Genomic DNA, 26,506 nt, shown 5'->3' on the forward strand with positions numbered 1-26,506 from the left:
GAGGACGCTTGGATGTTCATTGACAGCAGGCGTAAAGCAGCACGGGAAACACGGAACGGAGCCAGTGTGGATTGCAGTAGGAGCATGATAAAGCTTTATTCTCGCGGCATGATTATGACAAGTGGCGTAAACGCACATACATCTAGTAGCTATGTACAGTACATTGTACATGTAATATAAATATAACGTCTCCACATGAATTTTTAACAAGGATGTAGATTTTTATTTCAATTCCTTGTTTTATTACCAATAGTTTTTTTAAAACCACATAACTTCAGGTACGAAGTTAATCACTCTGGCCTCAGCTGTGCTCAGGTAGAGGTGCTGATGGGATTTAAACGACAGCTTTAAGAGGATAGAGTATATACATCACAAGGGCTGTAAGTAAATTAGTACAAAGTCAAACAACAGGTAGCTGAAGTGATTGAAATCAAACACTGACAGGTTGGCTCATGACATTTAAATAAAACATGGGAGAAAAAATTATACAGTGCTGTGAAAAATTACTGGCTCTGTTCTCAAATTCCTATATTTTTGCAGTTTCCCCACCAATGTTTAAGATCATCAAATAAATGTACATTTAAAAAAAAAACTGCTGTTTTTAAATGGTGATTTCATTTATTAAGAAAAAAAAAGTTACCTGGCTCTGTGTTAAAAAAAACCCACCATGTTAAATCATGATTTAACTGTGGCTAATCACAATTTTTGGTTAATTTTCACTGATCACACCGAAGCCTTATTACCTCCAGACCTGTTCAATCAAGCCCTAGAATATTATATGGACGAGATGAAAGTTGAGCTTTTTGGAAGGTGTGTGTCTCGTTACATCTGGCGTAAATGAAGCACAGCATTTCAGAAAAAGAAAATCATTGCAACAGTCAAACGTGGTGGTGATATTCTGATGATCTTTGGGCTGCTTTGCTCCTTCAGGTCCTGGACAACTCTGATTGATGGAACCATGAATTCTGCTCTTTAACAGAAAATCCTGAAGGAGAATGTTCCTCCACCAGTTTGTGACCTCAAGCTGAAGCACAATTGGGTCCTGAAGCAGGATAACGATCCAAAACACAACTGGAAGTCAACTTCTGAATGGCTTAAAAACACAAAATTGAGATTTTGTAGTGGCCTCGTCAAAGTCTGAATCTGATAGAAATGCAGTGACATGACCTTAAAAAGGCCGTTCATGCTCGAAAATCCTCTATTTTTGCTCAATTCAAACAATTCTACAAGGAAGAGTGGGCCAACATATCTCCAGATATGTGAATAACTCTTTGCTAGTTAAAGAAAACGGTTGATTTCAGTTGTTGCTACTGAGAATGGCCCAACCAGTTATGATTGTTGTTTTGATGATCTTAAATTGGTGAAACTATGCAAAAAATATAAGAATTTGAGACGGGGGGCCAATACACAATAATCACAGCACTGTATACACACACACCAGGAAATAATGAAAGTACAGATTTTGAGTTAATTTTAAGTGATTTTCCTTAACCAATTTAGGGATTTCTAAACCATTTCAAGAGAACAGACCAGACAAAATATGGTTGCATTACAAACCTCATAAAGCATAGTGGAAGTTAAATTCTGCGTGTTACACATGGGGACCTTCAAACCATCGTACAACAGCAGAAAGATTTGTGAACCTCATTGAGGGAAACAAAGCAATTGAGGGATTTTCTTTATTTTTGTTTAATTTAGACAAACAGGTCTTCAGCTCACCCCCCACCCCAAATGAGAACAAGCGCTGTGGAAAATGGATTGAGTCTCAAGGAATTGGTGATTCTCTACTCACATCCATTGGTTGACATTGACAGTATAGAGATTGTGATTGCTTTAAAGCAATGTGTCCCAACATATTTTGAGTCAAGGCAACCATTTGACATTGGAAAAATCTCAGGGAACACCACCAAACAATAATGTCTCAAGTAGTATAAACTGAACTGAACACAAAGTTGAGATACTCGCATGAAGCAATGAGTTATTCTGTCATGAATGGCAAAAGGTGGTACCTTCTGCCATGTAATGGAAAATTGTTCTGCCTGGCGTATAGAGATGAACAATTACAAATGTGTAATTAATAAATCATTATTTTCAGACAACTTGGGTGAAAGAAGATAATTTTCCACAGCACCCCTAATGATCTCTCACAGCAGACTAGTAGTGGGTCATGGCACCCTGGTTGGGAATCACTGCTTTAAAGGAAAAAAAATCAACGTCACTTCTGAAAAGGCATAATCAAATACGATTTGAAAGGTGCAAGATGAATGCTTTGACTTGTAAAAACATGCTCAGTGAGAAGGTGCTTGCAAGATTGGAAAGCAAGAGCAGTCTGATCAAACCCTGTATATGTGTGATGAATCTCCAGTGTTGTGTATTAATTCTCTTTTTTTATTTGACCACAGACACAACATGCTTCTCTTTCTCAGACAAGACAGGCACACTTCCTGGTTTGCTGTGCGTGCGAACGTTCTTCTCCCTGAAAGACAAGGATGAAAGATGATGAGAAAAACCTGATGGTGACAATATACTGTAAGGGATGGAAGATTAGGAGGTGCATAAACAGGAAAAAGGAAGAGAAGACATTGCTCAAACACCTAACTTACTGACAACTACACTAATGTTCTTTCAAAATATCACAAACCATACATAGTAAATCTACACACAAATCTGTTCTCTGAGGAAACTGTTGGTTTAAAAGAAAAAATGTACAGTATGCTATGGCTTTTGGCAGCAGGGTGAAGTGGAACAATTAATTCCCCATCCAAACAGTAAATGAGTATGTATGAGAACATATCACGGGGGGATTTTCCATGAGGTGGGTGGGACAACAAAAGGCATAACCTGGCATCAGCCCAAGGCACCATAAGCCACACAAGTGGACATCATGGCTATCCTGCAAAAATCAATATGGAACGAGATCTGAAATAAAAACTCACTTTCTGCGGCAAGCCTCCTTCATTGTCCTTAGCTCCATAGACTGGTGGTAAAGGGCCTTGGGGAGATGTCGATGCTGAGCAATGCGCCTGATCTGTGGGAAGTGCTTAAACTTCTCTCTCAGTTTATGTCGGTAGTTGGTGGCCTCCCTCTCTCGGGGTGCGAGCTACAAAACGTGGGAGACTGTTATGTTGGATTAGAGGCACAGCACAAAGATACAGGGTTTATACAGTACCAAGGGAGGAAAAATACAACCCAGTGAGTGACCTATGAAAGTAGGATGGCAAACATAAGACAACTGAAAGAAAAATAAATTGCAATAAAATTTAAGTTTGGAGACCTCTAAACAATGGACATGTTTGTGCATGACTAGAGAGAGAGACTGCCAGAGAGACTGCAAAATCTTAATATACAATGTGAATGTACTAGCATAATTTTTATTTGTGCATCAAAAGCATTTAAGCAATTCTAGACCAGTCTTGGCTTAATACAGTGTCATGTTACACGTTTTGTTGCAGAACTATTTATGAGCTCGACAAGACCCACATTACTGACCATTTGTACAATCAAACAGGATGCAGAAAAGCTGAGTTTAGATTGACACGGTGGGGGAGGTATTATTAAAGCAACAGGTTTATTATTGTGGTCGTAGTTTGCAGTAGTGTAGAACTGTACAGTACTTCATCATCCTGAGAGCTGTCGACAATATTTTGATTATATGGTAACCAAACTCTAGCAGTGCAGTTGTACACCACTTCTATTGGCCAAGGCTGCCATCCTTAAGATTTTATTCTAATTAAAAGCAATGATTTGTATATATTTAGTTTGTAAGAACTGTGATATGCTGATCCTTCTCGACTTCACTAATTCTTTATTTAGTCGGTTAGAATCTCACTAACGCACAGTGGTAGGATTTGTATATAAGACAATCATATTCAGTCAGGTGATGAACAAATATTTAAGAAGTCACGAAGAGTGATATCACTAGTAATTGGGAACATGCCGGCACAGGCAGTGAGTACCAGAGACTAAAGAAAATAGGCAACATTTTGGTCACTGAGCAATAAGATTCTGAACTGTAGTATACAGTGGGCAGATTCACGCTGAAGCACAAAAGTTTCCTTCAAAAATGGGAAGCATAGATTTTTCCAAAATGCCTTGGTAAATGAAGAATTCAGATTCAAGGGGAACTTGCTCTGAGCTAAACCCCTTAATAATTTACTAATTGATTTAGGGGTCTGTCTTAATGGTTTGGCATCTTAATGCTTAGCAATCGCAGCAGATTTCCCAGATCGAGCCCGACATATTTTGTCCGGAACAACAAAACGTCTTGTAGTCTGAGATAATCCACGACCAAAGATCTGCCTCGACAACAGCCCTATGACGCCAAAATGAAAAGTCTAGCATGTTTGAATATCTTCCATGTAGTGTGACATACCAACGTCAACTTTCCGACAACGGACCTTGACGTTGACCAATAGGATTGCATATTTTGACCAGCGCAACGCCTCCTGTTGCCGTTGTCAACGTACTTGCACACCGTAATCATCATTTATTCAACGCATAAAACAATGTTTACCAAAGCTTTAGAGCATTATTCAACAAAACGCCGGCATGTTTATGTATAACTGTTAGTGCTAGCACTAGCTTGTTAGGCTACATAACATTTTGTTCCCTGCTTGTGAGTTGTACCATATTAAAAGTACGTGAACATACTTTAAGAAATCATTAAATTAAAGTCCTCTCACCAATGACCACCACCTCATGTTTTTCCTCCACAGAATGTAACATCATTAGGACAGTTGGCATATTCTCATTCGTCAGTCCTAATAATTAAAAGACTATTCGTGGGCTTTATCATTTTCGGTCATGTACTATATCTAAAGGAAATCCATTCTACCCATTTGTTTATGAGCACACTTACATTGCACAGCATTGAATGCTAAATAAAGTTTTCAAACAAAAAAGTGAAATGTAGCAACTAAAAGAAGTAATCTGTGATGACTTGATTCAGCATTTCAGTATTTCTTTATAATGAACGACGCCCTTAGTCCAGCTTGATTGTTAATGCATCATTATGTTGCGAGCGGTCCGGTTTAAGTGATTGGCTGATTTAAACTGCTGATAGGAGCAGGCTCCGTCTGATCTCTTTAAGTGGAATACTTGCGGATAAATCTTCTCTTACACAGCAACAGTAAAACAACTGCCAAGTGAGGCAATTTTCCAAAAAGGAAGCAGCATAAAGAGAATAAGCAGAAGTGACTCTGATTTGGAATGAAAGATGGCTGCTTGAAATGGGGGCAAGACACCATTGATCATTATTATACAGCCATAACTGATATTTGGAACATTAGAACACTTGAACGGGCATTAAAGGAGCTTTTTTTCCAACAGTTGAGCACAACAACTATGGAACTTCTATGATAACAGACTGCACTAACTAACTGGGTAAATTTGTTTAAAAAAAAAAAAAAAACGCAACTCCTGAAGTTATATTATTCTTTAATATTTTGTCAAGGAACTGCACAGGTGAGTGACTTGCTTTTGGGCTTCCTCCTGCTGGTACATTTCACTTAATGAGAGTGATTCTGCCCTAAATCAGAATGTTTGGCATCTCCTGACAAAGACAAGGTGGGTGTGCCGTCAAAAGCAACCATCTAATGAGTCAGGTAATCAATCAGAAGGTTGTGGCACATATCTGACATATGAGGAAGATTGAACTGCTTAGTATAAAAGTGTGTAGTGTACTTTCTTGAGCATATGTCCCAACTTTCACCTAAGTAAAAAAGCCGTATTGGTGATGTTCTTGTTCTCATTGTTACTACAGTGGACAAGGATAAAACGTGGTACACTTACCACTCCTAATTTCTCTGAAGCATTCGCTTTCCAGAGACGGATATTCATTTCGTCTGACCCACTCAGAATGTAGCGGTTATCGGCTGACCACTTTACGCAGATGACATGCTGCATGCGTTTGGTGTGGTAGACTTCCCTTGTTGGAGAAGGACAAGTTAACACAGGTGCAAATAAAGTCAATGAGCAAATAAAGCAGTCAAACCCACAGAGTTTTCATCAAATCTGTGATTTTGACTTCTACTGGTCAACAGTTTGAGCTCAGGTGCATCTCAACATATATTTGATAAATTATTTTTTTCTATAAGTTTCTTTATCTTTAAATCTCAATTTGAAGTTATGTTACATGAAATTAATGCAGGCTGATACTGACCTACTACGGCCAGCACCCTTGCGGAAGATGCGGATGGTCTTGTCAAAACTGGCAGACACAAACTCTCTGCCAGTGGGGGAATAGTCAACATCCAGCACTGCAGACACGTGGTCAGTGTGTACAGTGACCGGCTGGTTCAAGCGTCTCATGTCATATGTGTAAAGACTGCAGAGACAGGGACACAAGGACATAATTTACTTGGAATAAGAAACATGTCAAAACATTGTGTCAAAGAACAATAGTGTGTGAATTCTCCGATGGTCTTATCTGTTCACTTACTTATAGTCTTCATTACAAGATGTGAAGTAATAAGCCTCCATTGGATTCCAACACAATGTGTTGCTCCTCATCGTCATGATAACCTAAGGACAAGAAAATAGCTAAAATACTCTTGCAGAGGGCAAAAAAAGATTGAAAACTGCAGCTAGGGAGGGTGTCACTACTTTTTTAAGCGGAGCTGCTTCTCTCATGTCATACAGTACGATGCTTCTGTCAGAGGCGCAGCTTGCAAGAAGTTCAGTCTGACAAAACAGTCACACATGGTCAACACAACAGTATCAACACAATTTCAAAGCCTGAGCTGTTTTTTCCTAAATGCTTCCCATCACCCAGTGGACCAGACTTAACTTAGGGAAACCTGTCTCACTTTTAAAGCATGAACCTAACCCAAACTCAGGCTGCATTTACACTGCATGGTTCAAGTGAGGCAATTTAATTCACTATTCAAATGTGGGTCATGGCACAAAAACATCAAATCATTGTCTGAATAACGAACTCTTCCAAAAGTTGATTAAAAATGTGACAGGAATGAGGAATTTGCTATTTTCTAATGCAACTGCACAGTAACCTAAAATACACCCCATCAATGCAAACGTTGCAACTGAAATACCGTACTGTGATCAGTGCTTTGAAAAAGTATTTGCCCCCTTCCTGAGTTCTGATTTTATATTTTTTGCATTCATCACTGAAATGTTTCAAACCATCGAGCAATTTTATCTCGCAAAGATAACCCAAATAAACACTAAATTGAGATTCTAAATGATGATTTGAATTATCAAGCATATAAAAAAATCCCCAACTTTCTGGTCTTATGTAAATAGGTAATTACCCCCAATTGTTAAACCATGAGTTAACTGTGATTAACAAGAGTTGTTTGGAAAGGCAAAAAATACTGCTGGCAAAAAAAAGAACACAAACAGTGATGCCGAAACTCCCAAATTCCGCCATTTTGAGAAACGAGCAAAGTAACGCGTTACTTTCCCCGGGACCGTAATCAGACTACAGTTACTTTTTCAAACCAGCAATAGTTACTTTTGAGTCATCAATGTCTCTGACCAAGTACTGATTTGGGGCTGGTGACCTGAAAAAAAAACGCAGTACAGCTATTCAATGCGATTTAACCATGAATGGAGACCGCTGATTTCTCAATAAGCGTAAGGAAGAAAGCGATTGGGAGGTGATTGTTGATACACCATAAAAGTGCAAAGAAATGCACGATTTCACTATCACCACACTATTTTTGTAATTTTCCTTTGTAAAAAAAAGTGTATTTGATTGTTGTTATTTTTTTATTTACACATTAAGAATACAATTTTACTGGTGTGTTAAGTGCACAATGAATTGTGGGTTAATTATTCATCAGAATTAGAATCATCTTTATCTGCCAAGTATGTCCAAAAAACACACAAGGAATTTGTCTCCGGTAATTGGAGCCGTACTCATACTGAGTGTGCGGTCACAAATCAGTCATGGAGGTTCAGGGCTGACTCAATGAAGGACTTACAATACTTAAATGATATCTACACTGAAAAGTGAGAAGTTTAAAGTTTGTCTGTAGACCGGACTGTGAGCTTGTGTAAGTAAGCGCTTTTCCCCTCCGTCAATCACCCACAGCTTTGCTAGTTAAACAGTTGCGTAATCTTGTCACCTTTTCTCGCTCTTCGTATCAAAATTACTATGGTAGGAGCAATGGTTTGTGTGCGTGTTTGTATGCCCCCAATATCAAACCGACACCCACTTTAACATTTACGTGCACGCACATACACACACAAACACGCACACGCTTCCATGGACCACAATCGGCATCTATCTATCTATCAGTTAAGAGTCTTGAGAGAAGTGTACTGAGAATGGTGTGCTTGTTTAGGTACTTACTGTTTCTGTGTTGCCATGTCAAGTCTGCCCAAAGTTGCTGATTTAATGTGGCTTCAACTACGCTAATATTTAAGTTATTGGTTCATGTTGATGACATCATTATGTAATTTGTGTGGCGTACATTACCAATGGGTACGGTTAAGTTAATGCTTTTTTGTACTGTGGATAAGTGATATTCCTGCCACTTGGCAGCTGCTGAAAGAAACTAAAAAGTTACTTTTTTCTTAGTTACTTTTGAAATCAAGTAACTGCCAACACTGAACGCAAAGGCTCGTTTCACATTTGCCAAGAAACATCTTGATGCCCAAGACTTGAGGAAAAGTATTCTCTGGACAGACGAGACTAAAGTTGAACTTTTGGGAAAGTGTTCAGCTGTTATATCTACCGTAAAAGATTTTGCATTGCATTTCATAAAAAGAACACCGATCATGTTATGCTTGAGACTGTAAGTCCCAGAATGCACATGTCATAGAAACAATGAGTCCTAGCCCTGTACAATGAGTCCCTGCAATTTAGAATCACAGAATACAGATACAGTAATCCTCCGCTAAATCGCGGTTCTTAATTCACGGTCCCACTATATTGCAGATTTTTATGACAGTTATTAACCTTGAATCTTTTATACTGTTTGTACAATATTTGTGTGATCTTTGATCTTGATCTCTGTCAATATATTATGTGTTTAGGCCTGCCACAATAGCAAATTTTTAAGAACAATATATTTTCCCAAAAGGTTTCAAGATAAACAATAGTACTGTTTAGTTTTTTTTCTATGCCACTGATATAATGATAGCGCATAATAAAGAATTGTACAAATCTTACAAATCATTTGTCCCCGAAGGGCAACTGGTTCTACAGCAGGACGACTTCTTTTCCTTTCAGCTTGTCCCGTTAGGGGTCGCCACAGTGTGTCATCCTTTTCCATGTAAGTTTATCTCCTGCATCCTCCTCTTTAACAGCAGCTGCCCTCCTGTCTTCTCTCACTACGACTTCCCTCACTCATTTCTAATACTATACAACCTGCTCACTCCTAGAGAGAACCTCAACATCTTCATTTCCGTCACTTCCTTACCACACTCACCATTGCTCTGGACTGCTGAATCTTTTAAAATCCTCCACCCTCGCTCTCTCTTCTCCCTGTAGCCTCACTCTCCCCCCTCTGCCCCTTTCATTTATGCAAATATATTCTGTCAGACCGTTCTCCTTTCTAGTGCATGCCTCCAAGTTTTTTACTGTTCCTACACCTGCTCCCTGCTTTCACTGCATATCACAATGTCATCTGCGAACATAATGGTCCACAGGGATTCCAGTCTAACCTCATCTGTCAGCCTATCCATCACCAATGCAAATAGGAAGGGGCTCAGGTCTGATCCCTGATGCAGTCCCACCTACACCTTACACTCCTTTTTCATAGCGGCTATGCCACACAGGTAGGATGTGACTTAGAGGTGAGCCTCATCACTCGTTCTGATACTCTTTCACCTCCAAGACATTCTTAGCTAACTCTTCCTTTAAAATAAACCCTACTTCATTTCTCTTCCCATCTACACCATGGTAAAATAATTTGAACCCTGCCCCTAAACGTCTAGGTTTACTGCCTTTCCACTTGCTTTCCTGGACACACAATATATCAATCTTTCTCCTAATCATCATGTCAACCAACGTCTGAGCTTTTCCTGTTTAAAAAAAAACAAAACAACAAAAACACCTCCAATATGACTGAGTTAAAACCATTCTTCGAATAAGAGTGGGCCAGAGTTCCTCCACAGCGATGCGAAGGACTCATCTCCAGTTATCGCAAACGGCCACAACCAGTTGTTAGCTTCAGGGGGCAATTACTTTTTCGCAAAGGACCAGATAGGTTTGGGTTTTCCTGTCCTCAATAAATCAATTAGAATGTGCATTTATGAGACATTAAATTTGGTTTGAGGATCTGAAACAGCGTGATAAATATGCATATAAAACAGTATGGTAGCACGGCAGAGTAGAGACATGCTTGTCTGCACAAACAATACAAATACAGTGGACCCCTGCTATTTGCGGGGAAAAGGGACTGCGCCGGACCGTGAATAGCGAAACTCTGTGGATAATCGACGACCATTAGAAATTACAAACTGCAAGTGTGCGGGGGTCCGCTGTAATGTAACGCACACGTCAATCAATCTGAGGTTAGAGCTCCACAATCTAATATTTGAGCATCGTCATTGCAATGTATGTGTACGCAATAGTCAGATCGCAGGGTCCTGTGCAATGTTGGGGTATTGATATGCAGTCAATCAACTGTAATATTAACAAATGACCAGCAGAGGGACCTTGTTGGACATGCTGATAAGATTGGTACCGATATTAAGTTAAATTATAACCCATCAAACAACACACATGGAGCAGCCCAGGGTGTCATACACTTATTTTTTTAAATTATAACTATTAATGAGGGCACGGTGAGCGACTGGTTAGCGCATTTGCCTCACAGTTCTGAGGACCGCCTGTGTGGAGTTTGCATGTTCTCCCCGTGCCTGGGTGGGTTTTCTCTGGGCACTCGGGTTTCCTCCGACATCCCCAAAACATGCGTGGTAGGTCGATTGAAGACTCTAAAATTGCCCGTAGGTGTGAATGTGAGTGCGAATGGTTGTTTGTTTATATATGCCCTGCGATTGGCTGTCGACCGCTTCAGGGTGTACACCGCCTCCCGCCCGAAGGTAGCTGGGATCGGTTCCAGCAGCCCGCAACCCTATTGAGGATAAGCTGTAAAGAAGATGGATGGATGAAACTATTAATGAGGACACAGGAAACAATTACACGCCTGCATTTACTGTATCTCTCTTCAAAATGTGACGAATTAATGCATGTCTGAACAGATTACACTTGGGGAAAGGGCTATCCCCATCTTAAAAAAAAGAAGAAAAAAGTTGCAATAAAACCTGATTAAACTTGTTTTTCACAGATTAAGAAGAATATATACATGTGAGTATTGTTATATTGTCTGTCCGTATGTGTTACTATGGCGTTTGTGTGTAAATATTCATTATTTGAATGTAAATCCCTTTTTGTGTTTTTCGTCCGTCTTTGGAGACTTACACAAGGGGAGACCTGCTAACCATCAAGGAGGCCACTCCGGACTTTCTGTCACCAACTTTCGCAAATCCGCTCAGTTTTTTCCCCGAGTTACTCACCGGAGCGGCGTCCGCGGTTTTCGGCACGTGGAGACGGAAGCGGCGCCACAGAGGGAAACGGGGCGGCATTCAGGTGAAACTCCGCAAGAGAGGACACAGATTGGCGTTCCCGTCGATCCACCTCGCGAATGTACGCTCCCTACCCAACAAAATGGACGAGCTTTATCTTCTGTTAAAGACCAGTAAAGACTTCGGACGTTCCGCGGCCATGTGCTTCACGGAGACCTGGCTTTGCGACGCTGTACCCGATGGCGCAGTGATGCTTCCCGGCTTCCACATTCATCGAGCGGACCGCGACATGGAATCATCGGGGATAACAAAGGGCGGCGGGATATGCCTCTATATAAACGAAAAATGGTGTACGGACGTCACGGAGCTCAGCACACACTGCAGCCCGCATTTGGAGTCGCTATTTTTAAACTGTAAACCATTCTACTTGCCACGTGAGTTCCCATCGTTCATACTGGCTGGAGTCTACATACCGCCTCAAGCTAACACGAACGCCGCACTGCTAACGCTCGCCGAACAAGTCAACGAAATTGAAAAAAAACACCCGGACTCACCCCTCATTATTCTCGGGGACTTTAACAAAGCGAAACCAGCTGACTAAAGAAATTAACATTGCAAAGAGGATCTATGCAGCAAAGTTGGAAAATCAGTTTAGCGCAAACGACTCTAAATCAGTCTGGCATGCGTTCCAATCGCTGACTAATTACAAGCGACGATCCCCCCAAGCTGAGAACAATAGCACACTAGCCAACGACTTGAATACCTTCTACTGCACATTTGAAAAGGACAGTTTCACAGTTTCAGTTTCCACCTGCGACCACAATCACACCTGACTTCTGCGTTAAACCATCCATGAACAGGATGTGAGACGCATCGTCAAACAACAAAAGATTAACAAAGCGGCAGGCCCGGACCATGTGTCCCCATCCTGCCTCAAAGTCTGCGCGGACCAGCTCGCTCCAGTCTTCACTCAGATCTTCAATAGATCTCTGGAAATGTGCGAAGTTCCATCCTGTTTCAAACGCTCCACCATCATTCCAGTCCCCAAGAAACCTGCAATCTCGGGTCTGAATGACTACAGGCCTGTCGCTTTGACATCTGTGGTCATGAAGTCCTTTGAACGTCTCGTGCTGGACCACCTCAAGAGTGTCACAGGTCCCCTGCTGGACCCCCTGCAGTTTGCTTACCAAGCGAACAGGTCTGCGGATGATGCAGTCAACATGGGAATGCACTTCATCCTAGAACACCTCGACAGTCCAGGGACCTACGCGAGGATCCTGTTCGTGGACTTCAGCTCAGCGTTCAACACCATCCTCCCTGAACTCCTTTCATCCAAGCTTCTCCAGCTCAGCGTCTCACCTGCCATCTGCCAGTGGATTTACACCTTTCTGACGGGCAGGACACAGCAGGTCAGGCTGGGGGAGGCCTCCTCATCCACACGCAGCATCAGCACAGGGGCGCCCCAAGGTTGTGTCCTCTCTCCGCTGCTCTTCTCTCTCTACACGAACGACTGCACCTCAGCGAACCCGACTGTCAAACTCCTGAAGTTTGCAGATGACACCACTGTCATCGGCCTCATCAAGGACGGTGACGAGTCTGCATATCGACAAGAAGCGGAGCGGCTGGAGCTGTGGTGCGGCCGACACAACCTGGAGCTGAACACGCTCAAGACTGTAGAGATGATCGTGGACTTCAGGAGGCATCCTTCGCCACAGCTGCCCCTCACGCTGTCCAGCTGCCTTGTGTCAACCGTCGAGACCTTCACGTTCCTGGGAATTACAATCTCTCAGGACCTGAAGTGGTCGACCAACATCAACTTCGTCCTCAAAAAGGCCCAGCAGAGGATGTACTTCCTTCCCACGGCCTGCCACCGGAGCTGCGGAGACAGTTCTACACAGCGGTCATCGAATCAGTCCTATGTTCTTCCATCACAGTCTGGTTTGGTGCTGCTACAAAAAAAGGACAAATTCCGACTGCAACGGACAATCAAAACTGCTGAAAGGATTGTCGGTACCCCCCTACCCACACTTGAGGACTTGCACGCTGCCAGAACTAAGACAAGGGCGTGCAAAATCCTCTCGGACCCTCCGTACCCCGGTCACCAGCTCTTCCAGCTCCTTCCCTCAGGTAGGCGCTACCGATCAATGCAAACTAGAACTAGAACCAACAGCTTCTTCCCTCTTGCAATCAACTTCTTAAACAGCTAACCTATAATTCCATCACAACAAGCTGGCAATTTTTTGACTTGTGTTCGTTGTCACATTTCTGTGGGGCCAATTATGCATTACTCGTGCACTCACTGTAGTTGTTTCGCCATGCTGCACTATTTGCATATACTGGCCACTCATGCCAGAGTAGCATCTGCTCCATAAGCACACTGATTGAGGAGTATCTGTAACATTTGCACAACCAACATTTTCCCAGATTAACGTACTACTCATCACTTTAAACCGCATACACTCCTTGAAGTCTCAGCGCCCTTTGCACAATGGTCATTGCACCAGACTATTGCAATATTAGTAATTCGAACTGCTCTAAGTTCTAGAGGACTCTGCATCTTTTTGCACAACTGTTTTTTGTCAATGTCTTTATGTCTCCAAAGTGTTCTGTAAATTGACTGTCTGTTGTACTAGAGCGGCTCCAACTACCGGAGACAAATTCCTTGTGTGTTTTGGACATACTTGGCAAATAAAGATGATTCTGATTTAATTATACAATGTGCGTAATAATTTTTGTTGTATGTTTAGTTTCACAGTTAACTCCAACTGGGGTCTCAATAAACAGCTTAAAGCACGCTCAAGGAGGGGAGAACAAAATGTGTCACACGCTTTCTACAAGCAACACAGGGGACTTTTCAGGAACTTGCAACTGGTGCTGCAGCACATTAATCGTTTCTCTTTGATTATGCACATTAATCGTCTCTCTTTGATTTTATGATCGTGAAAAGACAAAATCAAAATCCCGATTACATTTTGAACAAGCATGTAATGAGGCCAATTCTGTAAACCTTTTTTCTCTATGTGACAGAATTAAGCTCAAGTTGATATATTGTTTAGACTCACCTCCACTGGGTTAAAACGGACAGAGCTGAAGCTGTCCACACCCCAGGTAAAAGAACGGATGGGGCTGCTCCTTTTCTCATCCCAAATGTCCACCTGCTGGCCGCATGTTGCAAACACACCTTCTTTCTGATGATGGTCAAGCCCTGTGAATACTGTCTGCAATGGACAAGCACCTCTTTTCACTATGTAATTTTTCTCAACTTTATAGATTTGTATACATGTATACCTTTTCAGGACAGATTCGTCCGTTATTATAGAAAAACACAAGAAGTTCCTCCTCCACATACCTTGCCCAGAATTGTATTAAGTGGCTCCTCTGCCTCACCATAACCTGGGGCCTCCATTTTCCATTGTTTGATTGTTTTATCATCACCAACCTTTAACAGAGATTTTTTTTTCCTGTTAGAACTAAAATTAAAAAACTGTGGGGAAAATATTTAATAGCCATCTTTGGCATAATAAAAGCACAGGTCACCGTGAAGAACGAAGTTCCACAGAAGCGGACAGCGATTCCACGGACAAAACCTTCATGGGCTTGGAATGTGCGGAGGGATTCACGTTTGGAAAGATTCCATACTTTAACCTAAGGATACAATTAAACAAACGTTTGAGTGTTGCCACACAGCTCTGCATAACACACAACTATCTGGACAACATAAATACATATGTAAACAGCGAGTAAATTACCTCCCCATCACAAGAGCCAGACAGCAATGTGGAGAGGCTCTTGGTGTGCTTGGCCATGCAGTTCACTCCATCTCTGTGTCCATCCAATGAGGCCAGAAAAGGCTTTGCAAACACCCTATCCAGTTTAGTGGCATTAAGGGCCCGGGTGTATTCTCGGCACACCTCAAATGGATGAAGTGTAGGGTCATAGTTTCTGGGAACTGGCAGCAACAACAGAATGAGCAACAAAGTCAAATAATTTTATTTGACACGACTTTTCGCCCAATGCGTATACTTTTGGGACCAACAAAATACACAAGTGCAATTCACTTCAGATTTCAAACATTTTCCTTAGATTTCCTAACCCTAAATGTATATTATGCATTCACAAGTGTTAAAACTTACTATTTTGCTAATTTATTAATAGCTCGGGTCATTCAATATAATTAAAAATCTATGTTTAAGTGCAGTCTCAGTTAAGTGGTCTTTGTATGTCACGTCAAAACACAGAGCTGTGTCACAACCATTGTCCTCTTGTAAAGATTGGATTTAAAAAACATCAGTATGGTTAGCAACAATGGCTAGTAGCAGCTAGCTTAGCCCGGTTTACTTTACTTACCACGCTGAATATCAAGTTTGGTCTCCCGGACGTAGTCGTCTGGGTTTCTCGATAGGACTTTTACTTTCATCTTAAGGTGAAAAGAATAATACTGAAACACACTTACATTTGGTATGAAAATGAACAATATAAACAATCACTACTACAGCAGCCCATGTGTTAGGTGGGTTGAAAGTAAACGGAAACAGCGGTGCATTGTGGGACGTCGATCCCTGCTCTCCTGCCTACGTCAGAGGGAGTATGCCACAGTGGTAGTCGACAACTCGTCATCTCTGGCGACTATCGAAAGTGAACGTATGCGCCCATAGCATTTGTTTAGTATGCTTAGACAGGACCCACAGCTAAAACTTCAAAATCATACTTGGAGGAAGGTGTGAGAAATATATGACGACACAGACGTCACGAAAACACTGCCTCAAGTTCCTAAATTCAGAGCAAAATTAAGCAACGTGTTTTTCAAAGTAAATGTATTGTTGGTTAGGCCCCTGACTAAAACCAAATGTTTTGTTAAATATAATCAAAAGTATTAATTAAAATACATGGAGTGAATTTAAATTACGGGTTTGAATAGGATATACAGTAGTTGTATTTTATTTGTATGGTAAGTTTTAAATTGAAATTCAAACTCGGATGTACTACAATATTAAAATACGCTCATTTGAACCTCCGAGCAAGGTCGACCAGTGGTGGCTGCTTGACATTTTGGTCGGATATTGTCACGCAGTCGTTTTTGACACCGCATGTCAAAAACGTGGGTCACTCGCTAACATGGGTTCACAATGAGAGCATTACAAAGACGTTGTTTCGTGACGCCATTATACCTGCAACTATGACTTGTCTGGTAGATCTATTGAATACTTGTTATCACGTGTTGTAAACACTGTTAGCTTTTGCGAGCTACAGCTAAAGTTGGTAAACATGAGCACCGGCCCGGATTCCGGTGCCGTCGGCGTTAGTGATGGTAAACCGAGGTCTGCTGTGTCACTCGCCGGGCATGTCCAGGTTTTCAGACATGTCAAGGTAGAAAATCTGGTGGCGGGACTAAGCGGAGGAGTTGTGTCAACGCTGGTGCTTCATCCTCTCGACCTGGTCAAAATCAGGTTTGCAGGTGAGCCACGACACTCTCGTACTACCAAGACAATTCAGTCTACGAGTAGAACGACGTTTTCCCCACGAATGTACGACATTTTGGCCCCTCAGTAGGACAAATACAGGTAAATTACACGTTAGTAGTGACTAAACTGACAGCTCTACAAGTAGTACTTCATGTTAACAAGCAAAATGTGTTACTAGTAATACTAATAATGTAGCACGCAGTTGTCATCTAGTGCAAAGTTTATTCCTCACTAGGAATACAGTTGTTCTAATAGTATGCCAAAGGTTGTCCTCGCGTGCAGGAAGTCCATACATGTATGGACTACTGCAGTAGTGGAAAAAGAGCAAACTAGCACATGGACCTTAAGCTGGATATCAAATAAATGCTCAAACGGTTTTATGGAAAGTCGTTTGAGCCTTTATTAGACTTATTATGATCAATTCAATTTTGAAAGGGTTTTAATAAAAGCTGTTTATGTGCCTGTTCAATATCGAGGCTATTGAAACTGTTGAGCATTTATTTGATATCCTTTATGTCCACCTTAAGGTTGTATTAGTCGCCCTTCTACCAATATACTCACTCTCTCTCCTCTGGACGTGTCCAAACCATCTCAGTCTGCTCTCTCTAACTTTGTCTCCAAAACATGTAACCTTGGCTGTCCCTCTGATTAGCTCATTTCTAATTTTATCCAACCTGTTCACTCCGAGAGCGAACCTCAACATCTTCATTTCCGCCCCCTCCAGCTCTGCTTCCTGTTGTCTCTTCAGTGCCACTGTCTCTAATCCGTACATCATGGCTGGCCTCACCACTGTTTTATAAACTTTGTCCTTCATCCTAGCAGAGACTCTTCTGTCACATAACACCTGACACCTTCCTCCACCCGTTCCAACCTGCTTGGACCCGTTTCTTCACTTCCTGACTACACTCACCATTGCTCTGGACTGGACACTAGTGTGCCGTGGCACACTCTAGACCCACAAAGACACAATGACACTCCTTCTGACCTTCTCTGTACTTTTCCATCAACATGCTGAAGGCAAATAATGCATCTGAGGTACTCTTTCGACGCATTAAACCATATTGTTGCTCACAAATACTCACTTCTGTCCTGAGTCTAGCCTCCACTACTCTTTCCCATAACTAAATTGCGTGGCTCATCAACTTTATTCCTCTATAGTTCCCACAGCTCTGCAGATCACCCTTGTTCTTATAAATGGGCACCAGCACACTTTACCTCCATTCCGCAGGAATCTTCTCACCCAGTAGAATTATGCTGAACAAGCTGGTCAAAAACTCCACAGCCACCTCTCCTAGATACTTCCATACCTCCACAGGAATGTCATCAGGACCAACTGCCTTTCCATTTTTCATCCTCTTCAGTGCCTTTCTAACTTCCCCCTTACTAATCATTGCCACTTCCTGGTCCACCACACTTGCCTCTTCTACTCTTCCTTCTCTCTCATATTCCTCATTCATCAACTCTTCGAAGTATTCTTTCTATCTGCCCAGCACCCTATTGGCACCAGTCAACACATTCCCATCTCTATCCTTAATCACTCTAACCTGCTGCACATCCTTCCTTTCTCTATCCCTCTGTCTGGCCAACCTGTAGAGATCATGTTGTCCTTCTTTAGTGTGTAACCTGGCATACATGTCATCATATGGCTCTTGCTTGGCCTTTGCCACCTCTACCTTTGCCCTACGTCGCATCTCAATCTATTCCTTTCTCCTCTCTTTGGTCCGCTCAGTGTCCCACTTCTTCTTAGCTAACCTCTTTCCTTCTATGATTTCCTGTACTGTGAGGTTCCACCACCGAGTCTGCTTCTCTCCATTCCTGCCAGAAGATACACCAAGTACTCTCCTGCCTGTCTCTCTGATCACCTTGGCTGTAGTGGTCCAGTCTTCTGGAAGCTCCTCCTGTCTCAGCTCTTCTCAAAAAGCCACACAACAGTCTTCCTTTCTCTGCTTCCACCACATTGTTCTCTGCTCTGCCTTCTTAATCTTCCTCTCCACCAACAGGGTCATTTTACACACCACCATCCTATGCTGTGTAGCCACACTCTCCCCTACCACTACCTTACAGTCTGCAACCTCCTTCAGATTACATCGCCTGCACAAGATGTAATCCACCTGCATGCTTCTACCTCCGCTCTTGTAGGTCACCCTATGTTCCTGCCTCTTCTGGAAAAGGTGTTCACTACAGCCATTTCCATCCTTTTTGCAAAGTCTACCACCATCTGTCCCTCCAAGTTCCTTTCCCGGATGCCATACTTACCCATTCAGTTCTTCATTACCCCATGTTTCCTTCACCAACATGTCCATTACAATCTGCACCAATTACGACTCTCTCTCTGTCTGGGATGCTCAGAACTACTTTGTCTAGCTCCTTCCAGAATTTCTCTTTCACCTCTCGGTCACATCGTACCTGTAGGGCATAGTCGCTAATCACATTATACATAACGCCCTCAATTTCAAGTTTCAGCCTCATCATCGATCTGATACTCTTTTCACCTCCAAGACATTCTTGGCTAACTCTTCCCTTAAAATAACCCCTACTCCATTTCTCTTCCCATCTATACCATGGTAAAATAATTTAAACCCTGCCCCTAAACTTCTAGCCTTACTGCCTTTCCACTTGCTTTCCTGGACACACAATATACCAACCTTTCTCCTAATCATCATGTCAACCAACTCCTGAGATTTTCCTATCATAGTCCCAACATTCAAAGTCCATCCATCCATTTTCTGAGCCGCTTCTCCTCACAAGGGTCGCGGGAGTGCTAGAGCCAATCCCAGCTATCATCGGGCAGGAGGCGGGGTACACCCTGAACTGGTTGTTAGCCAACCGCAGGGCACATATAAACAGACAACCATTCGCACTCACATTCACACCTACGGGCAATTTAGAGTCTTCAATCAACCTACCATCCATGTTTTTGGGGTATGGGAGGAAACCGGAGTGCCCGGAGAAAACCCACGCAGGCACGGGAAGAACATGGAAACTCCACACAGGCGGGGCCGGGGATTGTATCCCGGTCCTCAGAACTGTGAGGCAGATGCACTAACCAGTCCCCCACCGTGGGACACACGGTGGGGGACTGGTTAGTGCATCTGCCTCACAGTTCAATTCTAGGCTCTGTGCTTTCCTCTTCTCTTTCTGCCGAAGAACCCGCTTTATACCTCTCTTTCAGCTTTATGATTATCAGCATAAAACATTAACAAACCCTTTATGGGTGTTATGATTGTTTTCTGTGATGGACCATGCATCTCTTGCAAAACAAGACTTAATGCACTTTAATGTGTTTTTACTGCAGTGAGTGATGGTCTGGAATTGAGACCCAAATATAATGGCATACTACATTGCATGAAGAGTGTGTGGCACCAGGAGGGAGTGAAGGGGCTCTATCAAGGAGTAACCCCCAACGTGTGGGGTGCTGGAGCCTCTTGGGGTCTTTACTTTTTCTTGTAAGTCTGTTTTTTGTTTTTTTTTTCCAGCATTTAAAAAAAAAAAGATTTTTTTTTTTCGGGTCCATGATACACTGTCTGATCCACAGCTACAATGCAATCAAAGCATATGTAAAGGAAGGCCGCCGGACAGAACTGAGTGCTACGGAACATCTGGTGTCTGCAGCCGAAGCAGGTTAGTTTGAACTATACTGTACGTGTTGGCACGCTACCTAGTTCGTAGCTTCAACAGTAATCACGTAGTAATGCTCTGTCATGACATCGTTCTGCCTTCATTAAGTTAGGCATCTCAAAATGTTCATGAATTTAAACTGCTGGAAAGAATGCTGAAATTGCTCGAACAATCTAATCTTTGTCCCTCTCTCTACAGGAATTCTAACGCTCACCATCACAAACCCCATCTGGGTGACCAAAACAAGGCTTGTACTGCAGTACAGCTCTGACCCAACCCATAAACAATACAAAGGGATGCTGGACGCCTTGTTCAAGATCTACCGCATGGAGGGGGTGTCAGGCCTCTACAAGGTCAGTATTTATTTGTTAAACACTTCAAAAATAAAAATGGAATAAGTTGCCAACAGAAGTGATGTCAGCCCCAAGTATGAATGTTTTTAAATCCAGGTTAAAAATTCTTCTTTTTTTCCCTCATGCTTTTTAGAGCATTTCCAGTTTTAAATGCTATTTCTTGCACTGTAAGCAGTTTTAATTGTACTTTGTTTTAAACTTTTTATCTTTGTTTTTAAATGCTTTTAATCATGTACAGCACATTGGGTTACCTTGTGTATGAAGTGCACTATACAAATAAAATTTCTTTGCTTTGTAGCTGTTAACAGCTAATACATTTAAGCAAACAGCATTGTGACTACAACTAAATTTGACTGCTCTTTCAACAATCACCACTAGAGGGAAACAATACGACACTTTTGTGGTGGCCCTTTTTTTGTTCTAATGTTATTTCCAAAAGGAAATTAAACGTTCACTCCACTGTACAGTGTGTCACATACTTTACACCACACAGAGAACCAAGCCACACAATAGCAGGCAAGGGAGAGATGGCATGGCAATTACCATACAGTATTTTGTCTCCATCTTTATATAATAATAGTAATACTATACCACACTACATAGTGTACATCTATCCATCCATTTTCAAGGCACATATTTTACATTAGAAAAAATCTCAGCACACTACTAAACAAAAATGTCACAGAAAGTGGATGCACAGGTTAATTATGTACCTCATGCTATCTAGTAGAAGAGCATTTAATTGTTTGTCACTATATGCCACTAGTACAGATAGATGAAAAAAGACACATTTATTGTTGTTAATAAATATTTTTGGGACCAATTAAAGGTGCCAAATTTGACCAGACCAACTTTTTCTACTATTTGGATTGTAATATTGGCTCTATGGTGCCTCAGTAAACATGAAATACAAATTTAAATCGTCAACACATTCCTGAGTTCCACACGTTTTTTCTGCAGGGAGGTCTAAAATCAGGTCCTTTGAATTTCTCCAGGTTATCTATGTGACTAGTGAAGATCTCCGCCTATCTCTCCGCTCCCGAGCCAGCGCTGTCAACAGAACAAACACGTGTGGTCTCACAATTCGGTCTTCGACATGGAGACGACCAATCAGAGAAAAAGGGGCGGTCTTAGCCAAATATGGACCACAAGAGTTTTGATTGGTGAATTAGACACGCGGCAAAGAAGACTGTTGTTTAACAAATTTTCCAAATTTTAATGATGAAAGGCGGCAAGGTGACCGACTGGTTAGAGCTTCAGCCTCACAGTTCTGTGGACCTGGGTTCAATCCCCGGCCCCGCCTGTGTGGAGTTTGCGTGTTCTCCCCGTGCCTGCGTCGGTTTTCTCCGGGCACTCCAGTTTCCTCCCACATCCCAAAAACATGCATTAATTGGAGAATAAATTGCCCGTAGGTGTGAATGTGAGTGTGAATGGTTGTTTGTTTGTATGTGCCCTGCGATTGGCTGGCAACCAGTTCAGGGTGTACCCCGCCTCCTGCCCAAAGATAGCTGGGATAGGCTCCAGCACGCCCACGACTCTAGTGAGGAGAAGCGGCTCAGAAAATCAATGGATGGATGAATGATGGGGAAAAAAAACTCACCAAGTGTAAAAAAATAAGCTTCAAAATGGTGAAAGATTATGTGGGTGTGTCCACTGAATGCGTTAAATCCCTGCACCGCTCAACTGATAACTGTCAATCAAATACCACTACTGTAGATACCAGTGTATACATGAAAAATGAAAACAATGGTACCTTACACAATGTAAAAGCACATTAAGAGGCTTACTTTAAAAGTTGAATTGTTACTGTGGACTGTAACTATGAAATAAGCACACAAGCCAACTTACACTCATTTCATTTTCTGAGCCGCTTCTCCTCACTAGGGTCGCGGGCGTGCTGGAGCCTATCCCAGCTGTCATCGGGCAGGAGGCGAGGTACACCCTGAACTGGTTGCCAGCCAATCGCAGGGCACATACAAACAACCATTTGCACTCACATTGACACCTACGGGCAATTTAGAGTCTCCAATTAATGCATGTTTTTGGGATGTGGGAGGAAACCGGAGTGCCCAGAGAAAACCCACGCAGGCACGGGGAGAACATGCAAACTCCACACAGTCGGGGCCGGGATTGAACCCGGGTCCTCAAAACTGTGAGGCTGACGCTCTAACCAGTCGGCCACTGCGCCGCCCCAACTTACACTCATTAGTGGAAATATAATGTGACTGATGACCGGTCACCTAACTCGGGGCGACTCATGCACCGGGTGTGTGCCAATTGTGACACTGGGCACCATTTTGCCAAACCCAAAAAAATCAGGAAAAACGAAATGGTGAAAAACTGTTTAATGCTATACCTCCACAATATAGTAATACATAGTTCTCAGTCTTTGCATATGTTTTCAACAATGGACCAAATGCGTACAAATACGTATTATTATTATTAGTAGGATTCAAATTGTTTAAATTCCCGATTTTTTTGGGTTTTATGAGCTGGAAGCCCAACTTATGTATAAATAAATAAATAATTGAAATTGTTTAAAGTGTGGGTCCTGAATCTATAATCTATGAAAGTTTAACTTTTGAATCGAATTATGGAAATCAACTTTTCCATGATATAATTTTTTTTTTATCTGTATATGCCTGTGGGTATTGTTATATTACCTGTCTGTACATGGTGGTACGGCATTTGTGTGTAAATATTCGTGTCATTGAATATTTTAAAGCACCCTAAGGGAGGGTAGAATAACATGCGTCACAGGCTTGCTGCAACCAACTCTGGGTGTGCGGTTATGGTCATGTAGCTTTGTGTGGCACAGAACATCCATTCATTCCCTGTGATTGTGTCTGATTCAGCCTTTAGCCATGTTTCATCCTCTCTTCCGCTCTCCTCGTGTAGTAGAACTAGCAGTATTAGCCTAGCCAGTAGCCACAGGTTTGATAACTTGGCTCACCAGAAAGGTAGTCCCATGACATGCGCTGGAGGAGGCTTGATGAAGAAATGCATCTTCAATCTTGTCTTAGGGTTTATTTCATTAACTTACGTAATAATAACAATAATAATAATTGTTCTTATTACTGTCATATGAATTGTGTTAGTGGCGGCACGGTGGTGACTGGTTAGCACATCTGCCTCACAGTTCATGTCCGGCCTCCCCTGCATGTTCTCCCCGTGCCTGCCTGGGTTTTCTCCGGGTACTCCGGTTTCCTCCCACATTCCAATAACATGCATTGGCAAGTTAATTGAAGACTCTAAATGGCCCATAGGTTTGAATGTGAGTCTGAATGATTGTTTGTCTATATGTGCCCTGCAATTGACTGGTGACTAGTTCAGGGAGTACCCCGCCTCTCGCTCAGTGTTAGCTGAGATAGGCGCCACCACGTCCACGACCCTAGTGAGGAAAAGCAGTACGGAAAAGGGATAAATAGAAGTTTGGAAGCAGTAAGCGCATATGGCTGTGTGTGGAGTGGATGTACACAGTTGAAGGGACGTGTCGGGGTTCTGCCATTTCAAAGACGACATGGGTTTGTGTATTTGAAAACAGCGATTTTTGGTTTCGATGCAAAGTCATTACAGCTATAGCAAATAGCGGGGTCCACTGTATTTTGGTATTAGATGAGTGTAATTTGCAGTGGTGTAGAACGGTACTGCATCTAACTGACAATTGTTGTATACCGTCTAAGTGAGTGAACTAAAGATTAGATTTGCAATTGGTCGTAATGTTGTGTTGTCGGTTGTTGTATTGTTGTATTCAGTGTTTCATCCACCACTGTATTTAGCTAATTACTATAGATTCCCCGGCGACTGTAAGTAGGCAACGATAAATATTGTATGTTGTGTTTTGCTTTTGAAGGATATTTGAGAAAGTCAATCAAATCACTTACAAGACATAATCTTTAAAGGGTTATGTTCCTGGTCTCTTTGGAACATCTCATGGTGCACTGCAGTTCATGGCCTACGAGGAGCTGAAGAGAGACTACAGTAAATACAAGAAAGTTCCTTCAGATGCAAAGCTGGTGAGTCATTTAACCCCATGAGCCGCAGACAGCCTCGAAAGAGTTTAATAGCACTCAGACCTTTCAGTTGAATCAGAGGCAGACCACTATGGATGGACTTATGTTGTATGCATCACTACTGTACCTGAGACATCGATCGCTCTGTCCATTCCACAGAATGCGTTGGAATACATCACAATGGCTGCACTATCCAAAATATTCGCTGTGGCTACTACATACCCATATCAAGTGGTGCGAGCGCGACTGCAAGACCAGCACAATAGATACAACGGTGTTGTCGATGTCATCAGACGGACTTGGAGGTATGGTAGTGGCTCGATACGATAATGGTCCACCAGTGATGCTTCCTACTAGTCTGACCTCGCGCTGAGTAGATTAGAAAGATTCTCTGTGTGTATGTGTGTGTGTGTGTGTGTGTGTGTGTGTGTGTATAATTGGTCCCTGCTCTCTCTGCAGGAATGAAGGTGCCACTGGGTTCTACAAAGGCATCATCCCCAACCTGATTCGTGTCACTCCAGCATGCTGCATTACATTTGTAGTTTATGAAAATGTCTCCCGCTTCCTACTTGGCTCAAGTTAACAAGGTCTAACAGAAAAAAAGGAAAAGGACACAATTACACTGATGTGCCAAGCACAGCAAGAGTGACTGAAAGGTCAGAGTGTCAGAATTGGAACCTCAGTGTATGTACTGAGTGTTACACTGAAAAGCATTGCAACAAGTCTCCTTGTTGAACCTGAGTGGTTGATTGATTCCTGGCCAGTGCTGCATGTTTGTACACCCTTAAAGATGCAAAACTGATGTAAAAGTTTTGTTTTTACACAGATGAATAAATGTATCCAAAGGACTTTCATAAATTAGAAATGTCATAGCTAAGTTTGCTTTTTGTACTTTCTGTCTGAAGGAGAAAAGTGCTGAACCTTTTTTTACATTAAGTTGTTAAAAATACACATCTGCTTGATATAACATTTGTATATTTATGTATAGAATGTCACATGTTGGCCACAAGGATTTTTTTGTTTTCTTACAAACTTGGAACTGCACACAAGCATGAATTATCTCGTTGAGTCTTCTGCACATTACAACAACAACAAACAACGTAAGACTGATAACCTCCAGATCCAAAACACACCAGTAAATCAACTTGCGAATGGCTGAATAAAACAAAATGAAGGTTTTGACATGGCCTAGTCAAAGTCCGGACTTTAATACGATTGAAATGCAGTGGCATGACCTTAAAAATGCCGTTCATGGTCAAAAACCCTCCATTTGTTTGCTGAATTAAAAAAATTCTGCAAGGAAGAGTGGGCCAAAATATCTCCACAGAGATGTGAAAGACTCATTGCCGGTTATAGAAAACGCTTGATTTCAGTTGTTGCTGCTGAGGATGGCCCAATCAGTTATTAGGGTTAGGGGGCCATTACGTTTTCCACACAGGACCAGGTAAATTTGATTATTTTTTTTTTTTAGCCCTTAATAAATGAAATCACCATTTTAAAAACAGCATTTTAAGTTCACTTGGGTTATATTTGATGTTTAATTTTGTTTGGTGATCTTAAACAT

General features: G+C 42.0%; 2 protein-coding genes across 4 annotated transcripts; one reads left to right on the forward strand and one right to left on the reverse strand.

The window, feature by feature from the left end:
- Positions 1-71: 71 nt before the first annotated feature.
- dcaf13 (ddb1 and cul4 associated factor 13) lies at positions 72-17,603 on the reverse strand. Of its 2 annotated transcripts, XM_061673780.1 has the most exons (12): positions 17,520-17,603; positions 15,844-15,913; positions 15,246-15,445; positions 15,034-15,141; positions 14,846-14,935; positions 14,559-14,714; positions 6,604-6,681; positions 6,440-6,522; positions 6,161-6,325; positions 5,791-5,926; positions 2,937-3,100; positions 72-2,476 (listed from the first exon to the last, which is right to left on the reverse strand). In XM_061673780.1, exons 2-12 carry the CDS (start codon positions 15,911-15,913, stop codon positions 2,389-2,391), a joined length of 1,338 nt encoding a protein of 445 aa, XP_061529764.1. In that variant the 5' UTR covers positions 17,520-17,603; the 3' UTR covers positions 72-2,388. The 2 variants fall into 2 exon arrangements, with proteins under 2 accessions (XP_061529764.1, XP_061529763.1); XM_061673779.1 differs by lacking the exon at positions 17,520-17,603 and having other exon boundaries at positions 15,844-16,209.
- LOC133401165 (solute carrier family 25 member 32-like) lies at positions 16,523-26,246 on the forward strand. 2 transcript variants are annotated; one of them, XM_061673781.1, is made up of 7 exons: positions 16,523-16,951; positions 20,254-20,404; positions 20,494-20,579; positions 20,775-20,929; positions 24,832-24,945; positions 25,102-25,247; positions 25,402-26,246. In XM_061673781.1, the coding sequence occupies exons 1-7, from the start codon at positions 16,762-16,764 to the stop codon at positions 25,523-25,525; spliced, it is 966 nt and encodes a 321-aa protein (XP_061529765.1). In that variant the 5' UTR covers positions 16,523-16,761; the 3' UTR covers positions 25,526-26,246. The 2 variants fall into 2 exon arrangements, with proteins under 2 accessions (XP_061529765.1, XP_061529766.1); XM_061673782.1 differs by having other exon boundaries at positions 25,410-26,246.
- Positions 26,247-26,506: the final 260 nt, after the last annotated feature.

The sequence above is a fragment of the Phycodurus eques genome, chromosome 4, assembly GCF_024500275.1.
Source record: "Phycodurus eques isolate BA_2022a chromosome 4, UOR_Pequ_1.1, whole genome shotgun sequence".
Classification (NCBI taxonomy): domain Eukaryota; kingdom Metazoa; phylum Chordata; class Actinopteri; order Syngnathiformes; family Syngnathidae; genus Phycodurus; species Phycodurus eques.

Bases quoted from the DNA above. Each gene is read 5' to 3' on its own strand.
- LOC133401165 (XM_061673781.1), top strand. From the start codon at position 16,762: ATGAGCACCGGCCCGGATTCCGGTGCCGTCGGCGTTAGTGATGGTAAA. The intron at 16,952-20,253 runs GTGAGCCACGAC...TTTTTACTGCAG, and splicing joins GGTCAAAATCAGGTTTGCAG to TGAGTGATGGTCTGGAATTG. The intron at 20,405-20,493 runs GTAAGTCTGTTT...TCTGATCCACAG, and splicing joins TGGGGTCTTTACTTTTTCTT to CTACAATGCAATCAAAGCAT.
- dcaf13 (XM_061673780.1), bottom strand. From the start codon at position 15,913: ATGAAAGTAAAAGTCCTATCGAGAAACCCAGACGACTACGTCCGGGAG. The intron at 6,523-6,603 runs GTAGTGACACCC...TCTTGTCCTTAG, and splicing joins AAGCAGCTCCGCTTAAAAAA to GTTATCATGACGATGAGGAG. The intron at 5,927-6,160 runs GTCAGTATCAGC...TTCTCCAACAAG, and splicing joins AAGGGTGCTGGCCGTAGTAG to GGAAGTCTACCACACCAAAC.